The sequence below is a fragment of the Convolutriloba macropyga genome, chromosome 7 (assembly GCF_964194025.1).
Source record: "Convolutriloba macropyga chromosome 7, txConMacr16.3, whole genome shotgun sequence".
In the NCBI taxonomy this organism is placed as follows: Eukaryota; Metazoa; Xenacoelomorpha; order Acoela; family Convolutidae; genus Convolutriloba; species Convolutriloba macropyga.
Genome location: NC_134474.1, coordinates 57,848,119 through 57,869,687, shown reverse-complemented (window position 1 = coordinate 57,869,687; position 21,569 = coordinate 57,848,119). Strand labels below are relative to the sequence as shown.

Sequence of the window (21,569 nt, the reverse complement as noted above, 5' to 3'; positions counted from 1 at the left end):
AGCTTGTTTGAAGCAAGGTTGCGTGACTGCATATCAATAAGCTTCGCGGAGCTCAACGATTGTCAGGAGTTCTGCGACTTTATCCGAGTCACGCAATTTGTACTTCTCATGTTAAGTATAGAAAGCTTGTTTGCGTCACAGCCGTCAAGTAAAACAGTCAGATTTCAAGATTGATTATTAGAGTGTGAAGAAAAAACAGTTAGTTCCTTTGTGTAGGAACTGAAAGATACAGAACATGGTTAAAAGGCAATGTTTACAAATATTACAATGATGAACAACACTTTTTGAGAACGTTTAAAATGTTTCAAATTTACACTGCTACAGTAGGTCTAAGTAATTGAGAGAAATAAAAAACAAGTTAAAGAATTGAAATACGAAAAGAAAAGAATTGCCAATTCTGCAATTAACCTTTCTTAACACCAACTTTATCAACTTAAACTCAGTTTTAGCTATCAGTTTTCTCTGTTAAGAAATGTGAATTGTAGAATTGGTAATTCTTTTAGTGTTTTATTTCTTAAATGTGTTTCTTTGTTTTTGTTTATTTCTCTCAATTACTTAGACTACCTAGGAGTGTGACTGTTTGATTAGGTGGATGTGTTCTCCTATGGCATTGTCCTCTGTGAGCTCTCTGGGCAAATAGATGCCGACCCGGATGTCCTGCCACGAACCAATGTTAGTACTACTGTTAAATTGTATTTTATGAAGCTTTGTTGGGAATCGTGTCTTTTTGAAATCAAGTTCATTTTATTTGATATTTCATATTCTGTCCCATGAAGTGTATAGAGTTATTTCCTCGTAGGGTGTAGAATTGATTCAACGAAGTCACGCTGCATCCAATTAAGGTCGTGGTTAGGAGATCAGAGTGAAAAGAAATTGAGCAGCCAAAGCCTGGTCAATAAGACAATGTCACTAGATTATCAACAGTCTATTGGATATGATTAGTATTGTAAGCTTATTAACCATCAATTTAGAAGCTAAAATTTTTTAGAAGCATAATATTGGATCGAACTTAGTGTACGCTTTGCATAAACACTTTTTTTGCTATCATTTATCTTTTTAATTACTCTCGAACGAAGCAATTATTGTAGTCCTGTGTATTTCGTCATTTTTTGATTGATTTATTGATTGACTTTTGTCTCTCTGACTTTTAGACTGAGTTTTGTGTGATCTACAATGCTCTCTCATTCATAATTGTGATCAACTGCATCCCTTCGACGACAGCTTGTTACTAAAATTTAAATGAATATTGCGTTCAAATTGGTTTCAATGTTTTAAAACGTTTTTGATTTAGTTCTATAAGGATCTCTTAACATAATTAGAAGCTTCCTAGCTAATGACCGCCACGCCAATGCTAACTATAAGCAAACCCCCTCCACTCCTATCTTAATCAAGTTTCGATCTGTTTTTGAGAGCATTTCGTCCGACGTTACTCGCTCATGTATGTTGTTCTTTTCTACAACTATTTTAACTCCATGAAATAAAGAGGTCATAGCTTATCCGAAAGATGAATAAAGGATGGCCATCGTCCGTCTTCAATTGCGTGATTAATGGCCAACTCTCAATGACGACTGATAGTGACGACATAAGCAAGCTTTTCCTTTTTTCTACCTTCTCCAAATTGCTTGCAGGTAGTTTTGTGCGAGCATCTGAAGCGACTGCTGATCACAACAGCAGCTATCGGACCTAACTGTGAATTTTTAAAACGTCTTTTTAATCTGTTGAAAAACAAATCAGCAAAAAAAGTTAATCCTAAAGCCAAGATTCAAATTTTTTAGTTGCTCTCGAACAAAATTTGAAGCAATTGTTGTAAACATGTGTGCCCTTTTTTTATGCAAAGTTTTGCTCAACAATTTTTGCGCTTTTTTAGATCATTGTTTGAGAGACTTTCTTGGGAGACTTTTTCACTCTTTTAGTTCTTAATTTTTGAGTGATCTAAGTTGCTCTCATTCTCAAATGAAGTTTGTTGCTGGTATAAAAGCGATTGTGAGCTTAAGAGAATCAAAGCCATTGTATCTTTGTCTTTAAAATGTCGAACTGGGATCACAGAACTCCGGGATTCGAAGACATGCGGGACGTTTTTATACCTATATATCATTTCGTATCTACGTCCCCTGTAAATTAAGTTGTCCGTCCTGTACTTCGATAGGAATTGATCCGACCCGATGTCAGTTGGTTTATGGTCAATAACCGCCGTCAGCGTCTCAACGGCTCTTATTTGGGCTCTCTCCTTTTTTCGTACCTTTCGATCAGGTTTTTTGCTTTCTGACTTTTGTCATACCGCACTCACTGTTTCGGCTAAATAGATTTAAAATCGTTTACTCAATTTTTTTGCATCTTAGTGAATACGATAAAGGTTGAGAGAGCAAGATCAAAAGAAGTGGGACAAAGCAATAATACCCGGTCATTATTTCATAGTGCATGAGATTATCAAAGTCCATTAGAGCGATTGCTAGCTGGCATTAGTGTTAAGCTTAATAGCATTCATATTAGAAGCTGAATTAAGCAAATGGCCGGCTAGGTAGTCTTATATTTGTAGAATGGAAACAAAGTTGCCATTTTGAAGGCTATCCAACTTAAAAATTTTCTCGACTAATTTTGCCAGATCAATATCTGAATACCTAGCGCACCTGCATTTTTTCCACGCACACTGTATTGAAAGAATGCGCTCTTAGACCGATATAATTCTAAGGATCATCGTATTCGTGAAAAATGTAAGCTTTTTATCCTTTTTTAGTTTTTCGTCCTAACATCTTTGATCCTTTTTTCCTATCTTTTCGTCACAAAGGCAAGAACTGAGATTTTTGAATTTTATAATATTACAGTAAATGACTGCTGGAGGCTCTCGTAGCTTGTTTCGGCAATCTAATACTACATTTTAACAACGAGTTTTTGATTTCTTTGCGAATGAAACATAGCTGTTCGGATTCGCGTAAGCAATTTTTCACTATTTCTGCATAACTATTGGATCTGCTATATTAACTTATGAAAATTATTATTCCTGTTTTTGTAGAGAAAATTCAAAAAAATATTGAATTTTCCTAAAAGTTTTCACATTTTGGTAATTGCTTTCTCAATCCAGATACGGTTTTTTCTACTTAGCTATGGACATTGTTATGCTCAATCTTTATGTTCTCTCAAACAGAGATTGGAGTTATTTTTTGCGTGTCTATTTACGTCTTTTAATGCACAATTTTGGCTTGACCGTTCTTGGTCTTCGCTCGCTTGAGATTTGAGTTTGTCGAAATAAACGGGATAGTTTGGAAAAGACGGGGGCGTTAAGTTGCTCTGTAGCTCTCTTTTAAAGCCTAATTATGTTCTGAGTGAAAGGTTCATCGAAGCTGTTGAGGAACTTTTGAGGAGTAATTATTAGAGTGAAGAGCAATTTTGTGAAAATTGGACACACCCACTTGCTTTTATCTTTGTCCACCGACGGTAGTCAACTAAGCTTAGGCTAGATAGTCTTAGGACTTAAGTTATGTTGGTCATTTATGTTCAGATATTGTTACCCAGATTTAAAAAATGCCGTTATTGTTTCTTGCGGGGGTTAGCAAAGGCTTTATCAATATACAAATACTAATTGTTAATTGTTTTCTAAAATAGATTTTATTATAGGAGTTTGGAGTTGACTGGGATCTATTCACTGGGATGCTGCATCAACTTAATTGTCCTCGCAGTATGAGAGCCATAATGGAGCACTGCACTGAGGTAAAATTGTATTGAAATTCTACAATTCCCGTAGCTTAATTTGTTCTATCACCAATCATTTGGGTCCTGCTTTTCTCTTTATGGGTGTTCTTAGTGTCCCCTTTTTTCACCCCTATTTACTTAACCCCTATCATTTCTCCCGATTTTAAGCTTTTCTAAAATTAAGATTATTAAATTTTTTAAAATAATCACGGATAGAATTCATTGAATTGATAGAATTCGTAGAAAATTTTGACAATTCGTTGGTTATTTTTGCGTTTTAACCATCAGCAATGGCAGTAAATGGGTTTCTAAGCTGCTACTATATCCTTTGTTATTTTCATCACCTAAAGCTGCAGTAGTTCAAATAATTTTACGCAGTTACTTGATTACTTTTAATGGTGTCGCGGATTTTGTGAAAACAACAATTTCCGCTTGATGAGTTAAGAGAATGCATTTTCTTCCCCTGGCTGTAAATTTCATAAACTTGGGTTCTTAAGCGAAGCGACAAGGCTTTGATCTATTTTTTGTATTTTCGGTCTATTGAGGCGGTAATCGCGATGTATTAGATTTTGAGTTAAGAATTTTGAGTTTTGCAAATGGTTTTTGAAATGGTGACGTCGGAACTGTATTTTAATCGTTTGATAGAAAAATGAAACATCTAACTTTGATTTCGTCTGCAAATGTTTCTAATCCCCGCCCCTGAAGGAAACTGAATTTGCGCTTAATTGTAGCTTTGATTCAAGGTTATGCGTCGTTTTTGCATCAACTTGAGCGAACTGCAATTATGCACAGCATATGCCTTGAGTGCTTTTACAAATTAAAATTTGTGTATCTGGTAGTAATTCATTTAGCGTTGATGAAACAACCTGGGAAAGTTTTTTTTTGTTGAAAGTGTAATCTGAAACCACTTTAACGCCCTGTGTGGTTTTGAGAAGCCGTATTCCCAATTATAATCTATTTTTGAAAGGTCAGCCTTGTTTCAAATTTCCTTTTCATTAGAGGGCTTGCACACCAAAATACCACCGGAATTTTTTGTTATCTAATTACTAGTTATTTGAATCCGTGGTCTTCTGTGAGCGAATGAAACCTCCATTAGGTTATTTATCTCCTGTATAATTTCCCGTCATCTGAGGAATTCTTGGAGTGGGACTCGTAATAAACTGAACTTAGTTTCAGTCAAGATTCCAAAAACTAAAGGTGCTTTTTATATCACTTGTTTTACTTCAATTTTTTCTCCAAGTCGATGGATTGTTTTTCAAATTTATGCGGGTATTATTTTGAGCCATAATAAATTTTGTTCTATTTATTCTGTTATACCAGTTCTATTTATTCTGTTTGTTAATAGTAGCGTAAGCTATTCAGTGAGCTACAATTTCCCTCTGATTTAAAAAAAAATATTGAATGCTATATTTGGCCTATCTTTTTATCTGCTGTCGAAGGAGTTTTAAGTTTCTTGCAATTACATGAGTCCTGTTGATGTTGGTCTCCTTCGTAATTTTCTTCTGATCATTATTTAAGTGCAATTGAAGTTGTCATTCAGTTGAAAGAAATGGGCCAAACTGATGAAGTCCGGGCATTCGGTTAAGGTATGTTGTGAGTTATCGGAAACGCAAGGTTGAATTTTGTGTTGCATCTTGATCTGATTTGTCTACTTTTTAATTCTTTTGGTTTGTTTGTTATGTGTAAGTTCTATGTAAGTTTGTGCTTGGCAAAAAATAAATATGCATTTTTTCAAAAATGATTTGAAAAATACAGCAGATTTCTTGTCAATTTTAATTCTGCTGTTAGCATTATATGCAATTGCTTGTTTTCAGCTCTGCAAGAACTTTAGTCTTGTTCTTGGCTTCACCTGTTAAAATTGGAAATTTTGAGCAGATGTTGCTGTGACAGCAAAATTGTTTATGAAAGTGATAATTTGGTGGCATTATTTTTGCAGTTTTAAGTATTTTCATTTAAAAAGGTTTTTTTATATAACCTTTAATTTACTTGATTTTTGAAAACTCATGGTTAATGTTTAATTAAGTCAGCAGTACATCTCGCCAAACGATCCGTTTATTGCGATAGTGAATTCATCGGATTTGATTATTTGATGTCTAATTGAGTACTTATTGAGTACTTGGCTAATATCATAAGTTATTACCTTCAGCCATCTTAAAAAAACTCAATTTTTTATTACCCCCGCAACTGTAATCTCGGGTTGATTAGGTATCCTCTGTTTTATCCATGCTTTTTATGGTTTCACCGATTTCAAGGCCGTTGTAACTTGCTCAAGAAATGCCTAACAAAGGTAGTGGTAACAGTACTTAACACTTTAAAACTATAATTTTAACGCGTCAGTGGCTGATGACAACTCAAGTAAAGAAGTCAAAAATGCAGTTTTGTTATTATAACGCAACTAAAGTAATAGCGTGTAAATTAAGTAAAACATTTTTATTGTTGTTTGTTATTGGCTTGTTTCTTCCTTGAAAAAGGAAAAAGTTGAACAAGTTATTGCTTGTTGTAGGTGGATCCACTGGAGCGACCCGAGTTTTCAGAGGTAGTGAGAGAGTTGCAAATTAATCAAACTGACATCGCATCTACTACCACCACCACCACGACTAGTAATTCTACGAATATCACAACTGCTGTGCACACCTCATCTCATCATATCATTACTACTGGTCAGTACTTTTCTGGTATCACTATAACTGCAATTAGTTGGGCAGTCTTTTCACCAATAACAATTTTCTCTGCTCCCGTTCTAGCATTCTGTGATAACTTGATGTAGCATAACTTGATCTATCAACTTTAATAATTTTTAGGTTTTCCAATATTGTTCCAAAAATTACCTAAATCTAGCTAGTACACCAAGACTTTGAGATGACAGAATAGGAAAACTGAAAAACGAAAACTAAATAATTATTTTATCATAAACCATTGTAATCAACATCAATTTAATAAATCAGATCTATCCTCCAAAGTTCTTAAGGTGGTCAATGTAACAGAACGCTAAGGTAGTCAATGTTCTGTTATTGTGCTGCTATTTTTTTACAATCCCGAGGATTTGGATTGTGTTGGGGCGATGTCGTTTTTCCGACTCAAAGAGATTGTGGTGACCTCTCTTTTCTGTGACCTCTCTCGACTGGATGTTAAGTCGAATGCTGCACGTGAAATTTAGTGTTTAGGTCAATATGCTGAGCAAAAGTCAAAATCTGCTCAACAAAAGTCAAAAAAGCCTCTTTTAAAAAATCTATCAATCAAAGTGGGTTTCTACAATTATACTAGCCAGTAATTGTACGTTTTGAAGCATTTTTGTGGTTTTAGATGCTAGTTCTTCATTTTTTTGAGTGATCTAAATTACTCTTGTTCTGAAATGAATTTCACTGCTTTTAAAGGGTTTGTGAGCGAAGAGAAATCAAATCTTTCGTAGCTGAGTGGTTAAGATGTCAGGCTGCAAACCTGAATGTCTGGGTTAAAAACCACAGTGGGAAAGCTTTTTTGCACTTATGAACTATTTCCAAGCTATGCCCACTCTAATTTAAATCGCTCCCGTCTGTCCTTAGAAAGCAGTTCATCCATTCAACGCTCTCCCCCCACATACCTCCAACCTAATCCCCTCATCACTCCAAACCAAACACCCCTCCACATCGCTCCAAACCCAACAGTCCAAATTCCTCCGAATTCGACTCCTGCTGCTGGCCTCCAAAAACCCCAGCTGGTTACTTTCGAAGCCAACCACTCTCTGGTAGATGGAGAGCAATTTGCTTGACGTTATTTTTGTAGTATTTGGCTAATGTCTGGGTTAAAGATGAATTTTTAATTGCTCTTGAACGAAATTGGAAGCAACGATTGTGCCTATTTCATGCCGATTTTTTGCTCGACTTTTCTACTTTTACTCCTTTGACTCGCTGCTTGATCTTATTACTCTTTCTTCACATTTTTCAGATGCTGAGCTCAAGTAGTGGCAGTTTACTACCAAAATTCATCTTAAAAGTTTATCAAAATTGGTGTCATTTTTTTACTTAGTGGTATATTACAGCATCTAATGACGTCATTTGAAGAAGCCCCCTTAGCGAATTCAGTTTCTCCCTATAAGCTACACCCTCCCCCTCCCCCCACACGACTGGTTGATTAAATTAAATCAGTTTTAGCCTACTTCCTCTGTTTCTGAGCGATTTGCCTTACTTTTCTTGCTGATAGCTGCAATAGCTACAGCTTGGGTTCCTTTGTCAAGACCTTTTTTTTACAACCAATTGACGTCACGCTCACTTAAAATTGGACTGTTTTCGTTCTCATACAAATTCAATTGAGTTGTGTGCGGTCACGTCTTCTCTTTTTGTGGAGTTTTTACTTGAATGAGTTTTCTCTCAACTATGCTCTAATTCTTTTCCTTGTAATATTAAGACTTTGAAGCTATTGCAGCTGTTTTCTAAAAAAAATCTTCCAGCTGTGTTTGTTTTTTAACTACTCTTTGACTGCTTCTACGAAGAAGTTCATTGTTAGAGTACAGTTTTGTATTTTTTTTGGGTTTTTCTCTTTGCAAGATTTATTTGTTTTTAATTGCTCTTGAACGCAGTTCATAGCAATTATTGTAAACGTGTGTGTCTTTGTTTATGCAAATCTTTCGCTTGACAATTTTGCGTTTTTCTTCTAGAACATTTTTTGACTTCTCAAGTGACTTTTTCACGCTTTCGTTCATCATTTTGAGTGATCTCTAGTGCTCCGAAGTTGCTAATATAAAATCGGTTGCGGCGTAGCAGAATTAACTGACTTGTAGCGCAGTGGTTAGTGAGGGTGGCAATGGATTGAGAGGTCAGTGGTTCGATCCCGGTGGGGTCAAATTTTTTGCACCCATAAAGAATAGAGCCCTGATGAATTAAATTGCCTCGCCTGTCGTTCAAGAGCAATTCTTCCGACATTTGTCAGTTTATGTTTTTTCAGTTGGTGTTTTGTGTATTGAGTGGGTCATTGATTGAACAGTCATTTTTTAAAGTTTCTAAGCAGAACGATTATGCGGTCAATGCATTTGTTGAGATTTCTGAAAACGCATTATTATATTTAGAATATATGGCGCTACATCTGTTTCCCTTTTCTCGATTTCTGCTGTTTGTAAGGTTTTTCGTTTATTTAATTGCTCTCGAACGAAGTTTGATGCAATTATTGTAAACCTGTTGGTCTCTTTTTTGTGCAAAGTTTTTGCTTGACGCTTTTACGCTGTTTTGATAATTTTCTTGGACTTCTTGAGTGACTTTTTCTTTAGTTCTTCATTTTTGAGTGATATAAATTGATCTCGTTCTAAAATGAAGTTCATTGCTTAGAGGGATTGTGAGCGAAGGGAAATCAAGGCCTTTGTAGCTGAGTGGTTAAGATGTCAGGCTACACACCTGCAGTTTCTTGTTCGAACCCCCCAGTTTTTGCTCCCATCAAACTTTTCTACGGCACGCCCCTTCTAAATTTCTCCCGTCTGTCGTTCGAAAGCAAATTAAACAACTGATTTTTAAAAAAGTTTCGCGTGATTGTTGTTTTTTTCACTGTCTTTTCACTCAGTCTCTTTAATATCAGGTCTCATCAATTTTATAATTAAATTGAATTCGTTTTTATGATGCAACTTTGTAGCTAATGGTCTCGAATGAATTGAAGCCATTCATTATTTAGAATAGTTAATGAATTTTTGATTTTTGCGTTTATTTGATGCTATTGTTGTTACGATGCCGCGTTGTTATATTAAAGACCGGATGTATATTTCTAACGATTGATAGTTTCTTATTGACAGCGATTTCATATTTTAGTTATATTTTTAGTGGATTCGATGCCGTTTATTTTCAATGACAGCAGTGAGTTTCCATTAGGTTGAATTTTGCTTTTTTATTGTTTTTTAACTTCGCCTTGTCCTGCTCTTCTACGAAGTTGTATGCTGTCCAAGGCCTGTAGTCCTTAGTGAATTTATTTCCCCGCTAAAGTCTGCCCCATCTCCTTGATTAAAGCTGGAAGATTTGGGCTTCATCTAGTGTTTGGAGTGTAATCTTGTGCGACGTTAGCCTGTTATGTTCGGTACCTTTGGTGATAAGTAGCATGGCCTAAAATCAGCGCATTCTGACTATTAAAACGGGTACAGACAGTTACCTAGTTACATGCAAAATATAAGCTTGGTTCGTATAGAAATGCATTTTTCAGTTCAAGTTTGTCCTAAATTACAACGTAGAAAAACAACAAAGGCAATAAAACTGACAGTCTCAATATTTTTCAGTTTGTTCTCAGTGGATGATTTTGTTCCTTAAAAGGAGTTCATTTCAATTATTGGTATGTAATTAAGGGGCAATGTTAACGGTGTTTTTACAGTTGAGTGAAATAATTTCACTGAACCAAGCAAAATTTTAAGAGAACAGAAAGCAAATTTTTTTGCCAGTTGGTAAAAGTTTTAATTGTTCTCAATTGCTAAGCTTTGTGTTTATTATTCATGTGTGTCAAAGTTTGTTGTTTTTTTTACCATAATGTTAGTTTTAGTTGATTCTTTATAAATTTGCCGAGGTTAACAATAAAGAATATCCGTTCAACCGAATATAAGGAAACCCAAGAGCCTAATTTTTTGAGTCTTTAGGTGCTAACCAACATATCCCTACGCCAGAACTGAGTTCCGTCGATTCCCTCGAAGTGCGGATTATGAAAGCAGAAAATATTCAGGCAACAATTCCGGATGAACTTTTGATGCCGCCACCCGTAAAACTAAACCCATTCAGATCTAACTCAATATCTATACCTTTTAAACAAGGAGAGTTCAAATTTTGGGATCAACCCAATGAAAATGAGATTTACGAAAACATGGATCCAGAAATGTACCGTGCAATAAAACATGCTGGACTGCAATACCTCGATAGTGATCATTTGTCCAATTATGACATAACGAACGAAAAAATATGCAATCGATTACTTAACAAACGCGTATCGGACGTGTCGAGTGTTCACAGTAACGGACATTTTACGCTTCCGATCAAACGCAAATCGAACAGTTTGCGCAGTTTTGACAGTATGTCCTCAGAATCGGATCGTTCATTGTTATCATATAAACAAAAGACCTCAAAATGCTCGTCGAATGCCTACAGTAACATATTCTCGGATGTTTGTGAAGAGAAATCGGAAACTCAACACGTGAAAGAAAATGAGCACCGATCTTGTATTGTAGATGCAATAGCGACCACGAGAAATTCAAAGTTGCAGAGAACGTTATTGCGTATCAATTCTAATGAGGGGACTCTGCGAAAGCATAAAAGTTTGCATTGTTTGACACCTGATGATACGTTGCAGTTGAAGACGCCAACATTCGGTGAGTGAATCATGTTTGCCCGAAAACTAAGTTCAAAGCAGGTATAAGAGTTTCGATCAAAAATTTAAATGCATTAATTTCCAGGTTGGTAGCAATTTTTTTGCTCTAGTAATTTTTTCCCTTGTACAGATTTTCTTAATCAGAATAAAATTTCTTTATTTCTAAGAAGTGACTTAGGCAAACTGAATTTCCCTATAATTTCGCACCTTTTCGTGATATACTCATTGTAATTTATTGGCAGTTTCGTAATTTTGCTCTGAACAAGGTGTTTAGCGAGAACTGTTGTTTGTTCAACGCGAGAAATTGTTTATGACTTAATCTCTCGTTGTGACCTGTAGTTGGACATCAGGAAAAGCTAATCATTTGTATGTGTTCTCAGGTCTTCGAAGCTGGGGAACAGTAAACGATGCATTGAACTCCTCGTTTTTGAATGGATTGAGTCCTGTCCGCAAAAGCCAAGTAAACCTGAATAGTTCAGAAGCAATACGAGCATCTCCTACTCCTGAAGAGAATAAGAAAAGATCCGAACACGAGATTGAACATTGTGACAGTCTAAGCATGGAGAACCCTACTGAATCGTTGAAAACCCACCCCGACCTGGAAATGAAACGGAGTTTGTGTGAACAAGTTGATAAAATGTTTGATTTTCTGACCACTGAATCGGATCCCGAATTGTCCAGCGAAGAGTTTTCAGATGCGTTTAGTAGCACGAGACCCAGAGACAGCTTGAACGACTTTTCGTCATCTTTTATCCCAGAGTCGGCAAACCCCGACGTTGTTCAATCACAGGAAAAGGAGATTTGGTTAGTTCACGGACTGAAATTATAGTCTATCTCAGGAATATTTTTAATAGCCGCGTCAGCAATTCCAGGCGACTATTATCGCGCTCCTAATTTTTTTTTACAATTCAAAGAATATGAAATGTATTGGGGCGCTGTCTTTTTACGACTCGAAGAGGAGTATTGGAGAAGTCAATTTTATTGGAGTGACCTCGGAAGCGGGAAATGAAACGCTTTGAAAAAATCTGGAATTATATTGGTGCTGAAGAAAAGTGAAGAGCGGAGCAAAAAGAGTGGTTTTTGTTGATACCGCTGTTTTTGAGAGAGCGAGAAATTGATGTGTAAAAACATTTTCTCTACGCGAGCAAAATTTTTTGTTCACGTGCGGCTTTTAAAAGCAGTTTTTTGGCAACTTTTGATGGTTATAAGGTTTCATTATGATATTGTATAAGTTTTAGGCTTGTTTTGATAGGAACTGAAGGTTTCAAGTAGTTAATTTGAGTTAAATGCTAATTTGAAGGTTTTTGATCAGTTTTGCTGATTTTTAGACGAAATTTAATGATTTTTTACCTCTCTTTTTTTTGTTTTACTGCTTTCAGTGCGATTTGAATAGAAGCTTGTTACTTAAGGAATTTTCAGATACCGATTGATTAAAGTTTTGTCGGTATAATTCATTTTTTTCCTAGGAAAAATGACAGAAAAATTGAGAAATTTTAAACCATTTTTCTTATTTTTTTTGCACTTTTGATTTCTTTTTAATCTGAAACACGGTTATTAGCCTATTATGACGTGCTCATTGTTTTGCGGGCTGTTCATTGCTCTAATTTCAAGGGAATTTTATTCGGCTTTGTGTTTCCTTGTACTATTAAAAAAACTCATTAAGTTTGTATAGTTTTTTTGCAATTTGTTTTTGAATGCCGTATTATTTGAATTGTACGTCAGAACTTGTCCTGCTATCTTCTTTTACTTCGTCTAACAGATTTTATGTTTCGTTACCCTGACTTCCTGGAATTTTCAATGACTTGAGTGACTTCTACTGCTTTGCAGTTAAAATTTGTTTTCGTGACGTCATTTTTGCTTTTAGGTCAATTGCGTTACTTACCTCACTAAAAACATGACTTCTGAAATCACTTATTGAACATTAAGTTTTATCAAAATTTACTAATTAAAGGTCAATAGTGTGCATCTAAGTAGTGCCAATTTTATATGCCCTAATTCCTGATTAATAGAGTCTTGAGTTTTAATATCGAATAATAATTTTGAAAAAGCTTCATTAGGGCTTTTTCCTTGTAGAGCAAATGTGTCTCATAAAAATGACAGTCCGAATTTAACCCAAAAAGTCTGGTGGTCTATTGAAAAGCTGGTGGTCGATCTGTCAATCTTATTTCTTTTGTTCAATTCATGGTAGGCCAACATGCGTTTATCGCTGCTATTTTCCAGCAATCTGCCGGCTATTTTTATTATGTCTTTTAATGAGTCTCATTAGGGGTAGTTCTCATTCATTGCTATTAATTTTCCTCAGTTCCATAACAATTTCAATTTAAATTTTAGTGGATTTATGACCGACATTATTTGGTGTCATAAAGTATGAGCCATTTTTTTAAATTTTAGCATGTATTCGTTGTTTTCTGCTCTTACTATTTTATTACATTAATGGCACGTCTCAACGGTTTTTAATGAAGCTTAAGTAATTTATTTTTTGTCTGGAGTCTCTAAAGGTGGTTTTCGTGAACCATATATTTGTTTTCAAAAAAGGCATATTGGGTTTTTGAGTTTTGCGCGTTGTTGCTTTTTTGTGTGCTCTTTTCGCCTTCTTAAAAGTAACAGTTGCCTTTCTAAAGCGGCTTGCTTGTTGTCAATTTGTCGGCTTCATCTGTTAGCTATCGCTTTCATTTACTGAGAAACCCTTTTTTCCGCTGTCTTTGTTTTATTTTCGAATTTTCCCTTCATTGTTGTTCTTTTTTCCCTTTTCACCTAACGGAAGTATTAATAGTTTATTGCTAAAGTTTAAGTGCTATTTTGTATTACTGCAGTTTGTTTGTTTATACGCTTTTGTCATGGATTTTAGTTGACAGTTTTGTGGTTTTTGTCTTCACTAATTTCAGAATAGCTGTGATTTTTGCCGAGTTTCAGTATTTGCACCGATTTGATTTTTCTAGTAAGGATTTCCGCTGATTTGATGTATTGTGTACTCATTGTAAGGATGCATAGTGTACAGTTTTGTTCCTTTTGATTTTTATGACTTCATCATGGTGTTTTTTGACCGTCATAATCTAATGGTGCAGGAAAAAGCTCCCTAACCTCTCATTAAGAAGCAGATGTATGTAGGCACAAATTGAAATCTAAATAGTGCTTTTTTAGTTTGTTTTTGTACAAAAATCAGTGTTCAATTTTTCTGTTTTTCAATCTCGTGGTTTCGGGAATCAATGGCGTTTTTTTCCGGCAACTTGTAGAGTTTGTTTCTGACTTGAGAATAGTGTTTCCTTTTCAGTTGTTCACCAAGAGTGCTAGGGATGTTATTGAGTGGGAAATTTTAATGGTTTGATGTGCTAGATTTTCATAAGAGATAAACTTCACTTCCAGTTTTTTCCCTTTTGGCTCATGATTTATAGGTTTTACTTTTTTAGTGCGACGGGAATTCTTATGAGAGCTCAGCGAAGAAAGAGAGACTCTTTCGTCAGCTTTCGTGATGACAAAATTAATTGAGATGGTATTTTTTTTGAGAATGTTTTTCAAACAAGTTGACAGATTTTTTATCGTTTCTTTTTGCGCGTATATCTTTCTTTTCCGAATGTTAATGTTCTTTTTAAGCTGCAAAGCTCTAGCTGGGGCTATTATTGGCTTTCTCTTGGTTTTTAATTTCGTCAAAATTTTTGGTACGACCATATGACTTCAATCTCGTCAAATCTGCTTTTTGTTCATTCGTTCATGCAATTTCAACTGAATTGCGCGCGTGACGTCATTTTTCTCTCTTTTTTGTGGGGCCAGCTGTTTTTTTTTCATTTGCATGATTAAGTTTTTTGTTCACACGTGACTTACCTCACTCTCAAAAATAATTTTCCCACTCTGGAATTGACTTTTCTTTCCTTTAATTCGAAGAGATAAAGTGAAGTGACTGCGTGTCACTCTAATTGAAGGTTATCTGAGAGCAGCTAATATAAGCAGCAATGTTTAACAGATTCTTAATCAAAATATACCATCTATGCTTGGAATGAAATGAAGTTTTATTCTTGGATTGTTTCTTTTACTATCTTTTTGAGACTACAGATCTACAAAGCTATCGCAGCTATTTTCTGGCTATATGCCAGCTGTGTTTGTTTTATGTTTGTCCATGTGCAATTGCTGAAAGTTTTTTAACGACTCTAAGAGGGTTGTTGGTTTTCTTGATGTCTTTTTAAGCGGAAGTATTTGTTCTGGATGCGGTTTGACCTAAGAACCAAAGTTAGTGAAATTGCCATGTAAACTTTTTTTGTGAGCGAGAGAAGTTTTTTCATGCGATTCTTTTATTCTTTCTCAATAATTGCTTTTGGTCTCAGCTTTGTAATAAAAAACTGGTTATTTCTTGGCAATTATTAAACCTGGTCAGTTATTGGAGCTTGTCGTTTTTTGTCCGTCCTAAATTTTAGCTATTCATTTATACCAGATGTTTCAAATAATACAAAATTTTGTTCGGGTGTATACTACATGAAACCACTCAACGTAAGTTTTAAGCAGTTTCCACTGAGGCTTGTGGCCTGGTCGGTAAAAAGTTTATCGCTGCATTAAAAATTCGGCAGTTTTTTAATTGGGTTATGTTACTGCTCTCATTGGATGATGATTTCTTTTTTATGCTACAGAATTAGTGTAGCATTCCGAAATTTATAGTTTGTTCAAATTCCTCTCAAACGAGTTTGTGTCTTTTCGTTTAAACGTGTAGGTCTCCTTGTTAGCAAAATTTTTGCTTGACCGTTTTTGCTCTCCAGCATTCTTTCGATTTCACTTCTTGAGTGACTCTTTCATGCTTGACTTCTTGACTTTTGCTTGACCGAACTCGCTTTTTTCAAGAACGTAAGTTTCGTGCTAAAACAAAAACGATTATAGGATAAGAATATTGCACAAGGTCGGGATAGCTGATTGGTGAATGTTAATTTCGGGTACGCAGGAGGTCGCGTTCTCCTTTTCGGAACTTTTGCACCCATAAAAATATGTAGACTGCACCCCCCTTAACTAATTTGCTCCACCTGTCTTTCGAGAGCAATTTGTCTGACGTTGGTCCGTTTTTTAATAGCCGCCTTCAGCCTCTCAACGGCAATTTTCTAGGTGCTGTCATTCTTTTAAATCTCTTTCCCTTCGTTAACGTTTTTTTGTTTTACTTTTTTGTTGCTTGACTCGTGATGTACCTTACCTCAATTGCTGTTTCATCTGAATGATTTTATTTTCTTTCACTTACTGAATTAAGCAATTTTTTAAAACTCCGGTCATTAATTTATACCGCATTAGGTTTATCTAAGTTCTTTCGACAGATTGCTGCCTGGTTTTCATTTCAAGCTTAATAGCTTTAAGTTCAGAAGCTGAATTGATGTTAATTTTAAAATCTTTCTGAATCTGCACACCAAATTAGGGCACTCGTTGCCTTTTCTGTTTGAATCCCGATGCGTGTCAATGGCGGCTATTTCCGGCAGTTTGCCGGCTGTGGTGTTTAATAGCTGCCCCTCATCTCAGCTGTCTTTTTAGTGGCCCTAATTTATACAACACGAATAAGAGTATTAGTGGAGCGTCTTTTTAATAGTCGCTCTCGCATTCTTATCCGGCTATTTTTGCGGGCCTGTTTTTTTTTACTTCGTCTAATAAAAATTGTTTTTCCTTGCTTTCATCCACAGATGGTTCAACATTTACTTTGAAATCTTGATGAATTATGTAGGCTTTTCTCAATCTGCTCTCCTGCTCAGCAATCTAAATTGAACGGAGCAATCTCTTATTTAGATGCTCACAACTTGGGCTTTTTAATAGGTTCTAGTTACCACTTCTAATGCTTCTTGCTATTGATGCTAACCCCTGTATCCCCTCATAATGAAACAGGATTATCTCTGACTAGAATATGGGATCTAAATTTTGAGTTCAAATTCTTTGTTTGTACAACAAAATCAACCTTTTCAGTTTTTTTTCTGTTCTTCATATCCCAATTGGGGCTGTGGAAATCTATAGTGGCTTGTTTCCGACAATCTGCTAGGTATTTTTTGATCGATGATTTTTTGCAGTGTGCTTAAAATAGGATGTAAGAGTCAATTAAGTGAAAATTAGGCGTTGAGGTCAAAGTGCTGAACGAATTAAAGAGCAGAGGAGAGCGTTTTCGAGAGAGAAAAGTAGGAAAAAAAATTTGCTAATCGAGGAAAACTTTTTTGATCATACGTGAATTTTCTTAATCATTTTTTAGTTTTTACTTCACTTTTTGGAGTGAAGTGGTTTTTCTAAAAGTGTAGTTTTGGGTGCATTTGTGACCATCTCAATCATACATTGCAATCTTGAGTTTTATATGCAATCTTGAGCTATTTTTGTGATTTCTTAGTTTTAGACGATTTGTACTCTATTTCATATTTTTAGTCTCTGGAGTATTATTTTGGTTGAAATTTGTTTTTGTTTTTCGTAATTTTTTGATATCGTTGATATCATTTTGTTTTTTTTAAAAAATATTGGCTAGTTTTTAATTATTTTTTGCCGATCTTTTCTGTTTTTGATGTTTCGTGTCCAATCCCTCTGTTTTTTTCTGTTTTTTCTGCCTATCAGAATATTTTTTGTTCAATTGTGTAGTAAGGGGTTTTGGTTGAGCTATTATTTTTACTAAGGGAAAACAACTAAAGGTTTTATAGCACATTTTCATAAAACCAACTCTGCATTTTTCTATTGGTTTGACTTGTTGCTTATATTTGAAGTGATTTTTAGTGTCGTGTGGATGCTCAATGAGTCATCATTAACGTTCTTAATGTGTGTTGAGACCATTTATGGACTTCATATTTGTTCGAGCATCAAAAAAATTAACAGGCTTTCAAGATTTGGTACGTTAATTCTTCTCTTTCTGCCCGGATTTTTCTCGTTTTTTGAGATGCATTGTTGGCTTTATTTCCCGTCATTTGTTGAACGCAATTAAATCCAGCTTACAATCTATTAAATGCAATGCTTTCCAAGGAAGGTTCCAAGAATGCTTTTCCATTAAAGTTCCCAAGAAATTGTTTTCTTAATTTGCCTTTTCCCTGATAATTGGTTTTCTGTTTGTTGTTGCAATTTGAATGGACAATGAAGTTGACAGTTTCCTCAGTTATTGGCTGACTAGGGTGAAAGTGAATTTTTACTTCAAGTCTATTCCGGAGTCTTGCGGCTACATTTTTTTAGTTTGTTGAATTAAAATTTGTTTCCCTTTACCGTAAGTCAGTCTCTAATGCTTTTTGTATTGATAGTAGCCCCTGTATCCCTTTTTTAAGAAACGGGAATATTTCTAACTGCGAAATGACGTCAAATTATTTCGCTCTTTAAAAATATCTTTGTATAATTTTTTTTTCTGTTCTTTCAATCCCAATGGAATTGGAATCAATGGCGGCTATTTTCCGGTAATTTGCGGGTATGTGGTAAATTTCAGTCTTGATCGACAATCCCCAGCTCGTGCTGCAATTACACAACCTACATCCGACTACATGCAATCGTTTTCGCTGTCCAAGAAACCTGAGACAACTTTGAAATTCGAATCAGAAGTGCAGGACCATCAACCTCTTGGCAAGTATTCCTCCCCCATATCATCCACACATAATCATCATCAATCGGTGCATTCCAACGAGGGCTCCCAAAGTCATATCCTACGAGTTAAAAATGTCGGCTCCACTGATGGTGATGCAGATAAGGACGACTTATGTCCATGTGCTTGCAGAGTTTGCTGAAATTCTTTTCTATCAATGTGCTATCTCTCCCTAATTAGATTAATATGATTTCCTTTTCAATCGTGTAAAAGTTAATAGATATAATTTATGTTTATTTATGTGATTTGGTATGATCGGACATACACCTATCGAGGAATTCAGCATAAAGGTGGATTCGGTAGTTCAATCTTAAGTTTACTGAACTGTCAAACGTTTTCTAAGTTGTGCATCAAAATTTTAGGTCAATTATTTTCTAAATGCAATCATATGTGTTTTTGTGGTGAAATGTAACAACTAATTTCACTATTTCATAGATTGTTTTGATACTTTTATGCAGTTAGATTTTTTGAACATATTATGCCAAAATGTGCGTCAATAGAGAAGGTACTACGGCACGCACGCCTTAAGATTTTTTAGAAATCTTAAGTGCATCAATTACAAATTTCATTCAGTCGCTTATAATGCGACATTACTTCTCGCTTTTTAACGTATTGCAGACTGTTTGTTTAATTTCATATGGATTTTGAGCGATGTCGGTGTGATTTGCGTTGATTTAAGATGTCCCATAGTAATTAAAAAAACACTGTAAATGCTCGTAAGATTTTGTCAAGAAATAACTTCTGAGGGTTCTAGAGTTGGTGATAATTGCCTATGGACTTTAGATCCAATCTATATGATGGACATTATAGTACCTCCCAATCTTTTTTACGCACCATATTCTCTATTTCTTGCTTAGGAGCCTTATCTTGTTGATAAATTGGGATTGAACATTTTTTTTCGTTGTTTTGAAATAGGGTGTGGAAATGCATTTTCTCGACCTCTTTTTCTAAAATTGCAAGTAATCTTAATATCGTATCTTGTTTGGGCGTCTTGTAGACAATGTGCGTCCTTCGGATGATGGTACAATAGATTGTCAGAATCTAATTTTTTTAAAGCATCGGATGTTAACATTTCCCAACAAAGGAAAACTCGACCCATCTTTGAAATGTAAAAATACAGATATAGAAAACCAAAAGTCTTAAAACGCTTAAAACCAAACAAAATGCACCATTAAAAAGTGAGGCAATAAGGCGAACAAATTTTTTTTATAATACCAGAAACCATTGTTCCTTTATTTTTAATAGGCGCTCTGAGCTGTTCAATCACGTTTATGTTTACAATTTAAACGCTTAAAGTAGTGCGGTCCCGAACACACATTGAGTTACAGGGACAGAAGTCTTGGAGAGCTGATGATTTGCTGAAAACTATATTTTGCATAAAACAGCGTACTGAGTTCGTTAATATCCTCAGCTATTGATTTGTTGATAATAAGCAAACCCTCTGACTAATGGTTATTGAAAGGAAAAGGTTCAAGAATTAAACAAGACTCACCGATCTAAATTCAGTACTACCAGTTAAAGGATCAATGACGCTAGTAAAAATGAATTTTTCCCGGCTAATTAGCACTTTTAGGGAATCTATAACAGGAGTCAACAAAAGAGTTACATGTGGTCTCAGAACTTCACTTGTCAACTGCGTACACCATTTGAAAGACTAAAAAAGCCCAATTCAACCTGGTGCAAAATTGTTTTAAATTTCAGCATCTTGACGCATTGAAAGATTTTCTTGAGCTGATAATTGTCTAATCATCTCGAATGTCGATTTAGATAAAATCCGTTTTTGCAAAAATGGATGTTTGATTGAATTCCTTATGACTGCAAATTGTCGTAAGTTAGACACAAAGCTAAAGGACCACGAATAATAGTTTCTCCAACATAATCTGTCGCTGATGCCAATTAAGCTGCTGAGCACATAGTTGGCTTGATTGGAGATATTGACAGTGAGTTAAATGATCGATTAAAAGTTTGCTAGGAGCAAGAAATCAACATCCTCGTAATCACGCAGGTGCCTCCAGATAGCAAAACGATGATCTGTCTGTTATGCTGTTTGGTGTTGAAATTTATTCAATATTTCAAGAAATGGCCAGAAATTGCCTCTTGCCATTCTTCAAAAAAGTTTAAATCTGAATATTGCTGCTTGCTCAAACATCGAGCAGGCAATGTGCGTCCTTCTGATTTCGGGATGGACCGTTGGAATCAAAATTTCTTACATCGGATGAAATGCTCTCAAATGATAACTGCACCCATCTTGAAAATACGGATATGGAAAACCAACGGACTGTTCCTTACAACTCATATATATACTCCATTAAGATGTGCAGTAATGAAGCTAACAACAGATTTTCATATAATAACAATATAAGCATCTCAATCAATATAAGCATCTGAATGATCTCAATGAGTTTTTAGTTTTATGTTCTGACATGTTGTTCATGCGCGTTAATGAGTTCAAATGAAACGATAATTGTGCACAATAAAATCCTCTTTGTTCAGATGAATTGAAAGAGAAGAGAATTTGTGTCAGAAACTTGGAGATTGGAACTCAAATAGTAAGTGAAGATCGATCCCAAAATTGGCAAGGAGGGTGGAAGTTAAGTTAAGAAATTTACTATTTAATCAGATAGGAGGATAACATAATAACATTGAATTTAAACAGGGTAGATGGAGAGGAATGAGAATGTTTGAAAGAGAAGGCAGTATGAAGTTTAAAGTTAGTAAAATGATAAATATAAGCAATGATGTTTTCATAGAAGATCAAGAAAATGGTTTTGGCTAAATTAAAATACCCTGTATATAATATGCTCTAACCAATCAGAGAGCAGTACAAAAAGCAGGAAGCTTAGCAGGTAAAGTGACGTTTTGCCTGAATTTATTGGAAAAACTGAAGTTAAAGTCCATTCTCGGAAGAATTACTAACCATATCGTAATGAATGAGAAGTGAAAGTTTCCGACTCTACTCTCTACTTTTTACCTAAAATGGTATGTTTAGTCCGAAGTTTGAATCCACTTCAATTTCATCAATGTTGTTTCAGGAGTCCTT

General features: G+C 35.2%; 1 protein-coding gene across 1 annotated transcript in view; it reads left to right on the top strand.

Moving 5' to 3' along the window:
• Positions 1–18,774, top strand: part of LOC142342403 (uncharacterized) — a 67,045-nt gene extending 48,271 nt beyond the window's left edge. Inside the window, exons 6-11 of the mRNA XM_075393719.1 lie at positions 589–672; positions 3,613–3,705; positions 6,191–6,347; positions 10,265–10,987; positions 11,367–11,790; positions 18,377–18,774. Coding sequence (XP_075249834.1) covers positions 589–672; positions 3,613–3,705; positions 6,191–6,347; positions 10,265–10,987; positions 11,367–11,790; positions 18,377–18,671 — 1,776 coding nt within the window. The 3' untranslated portion in view covers positions 18,672–18,774. The remainder of the gene's footprint in view (positions 1–588; positions 673–3,612; positions 3,706–6,190; positions 6,348–10,264; positions 10,988–11,366; positions 11,791–18,376) is intronic.
• Positions 18,775–21,569: the final 2,795 nt, after the last annotated feature.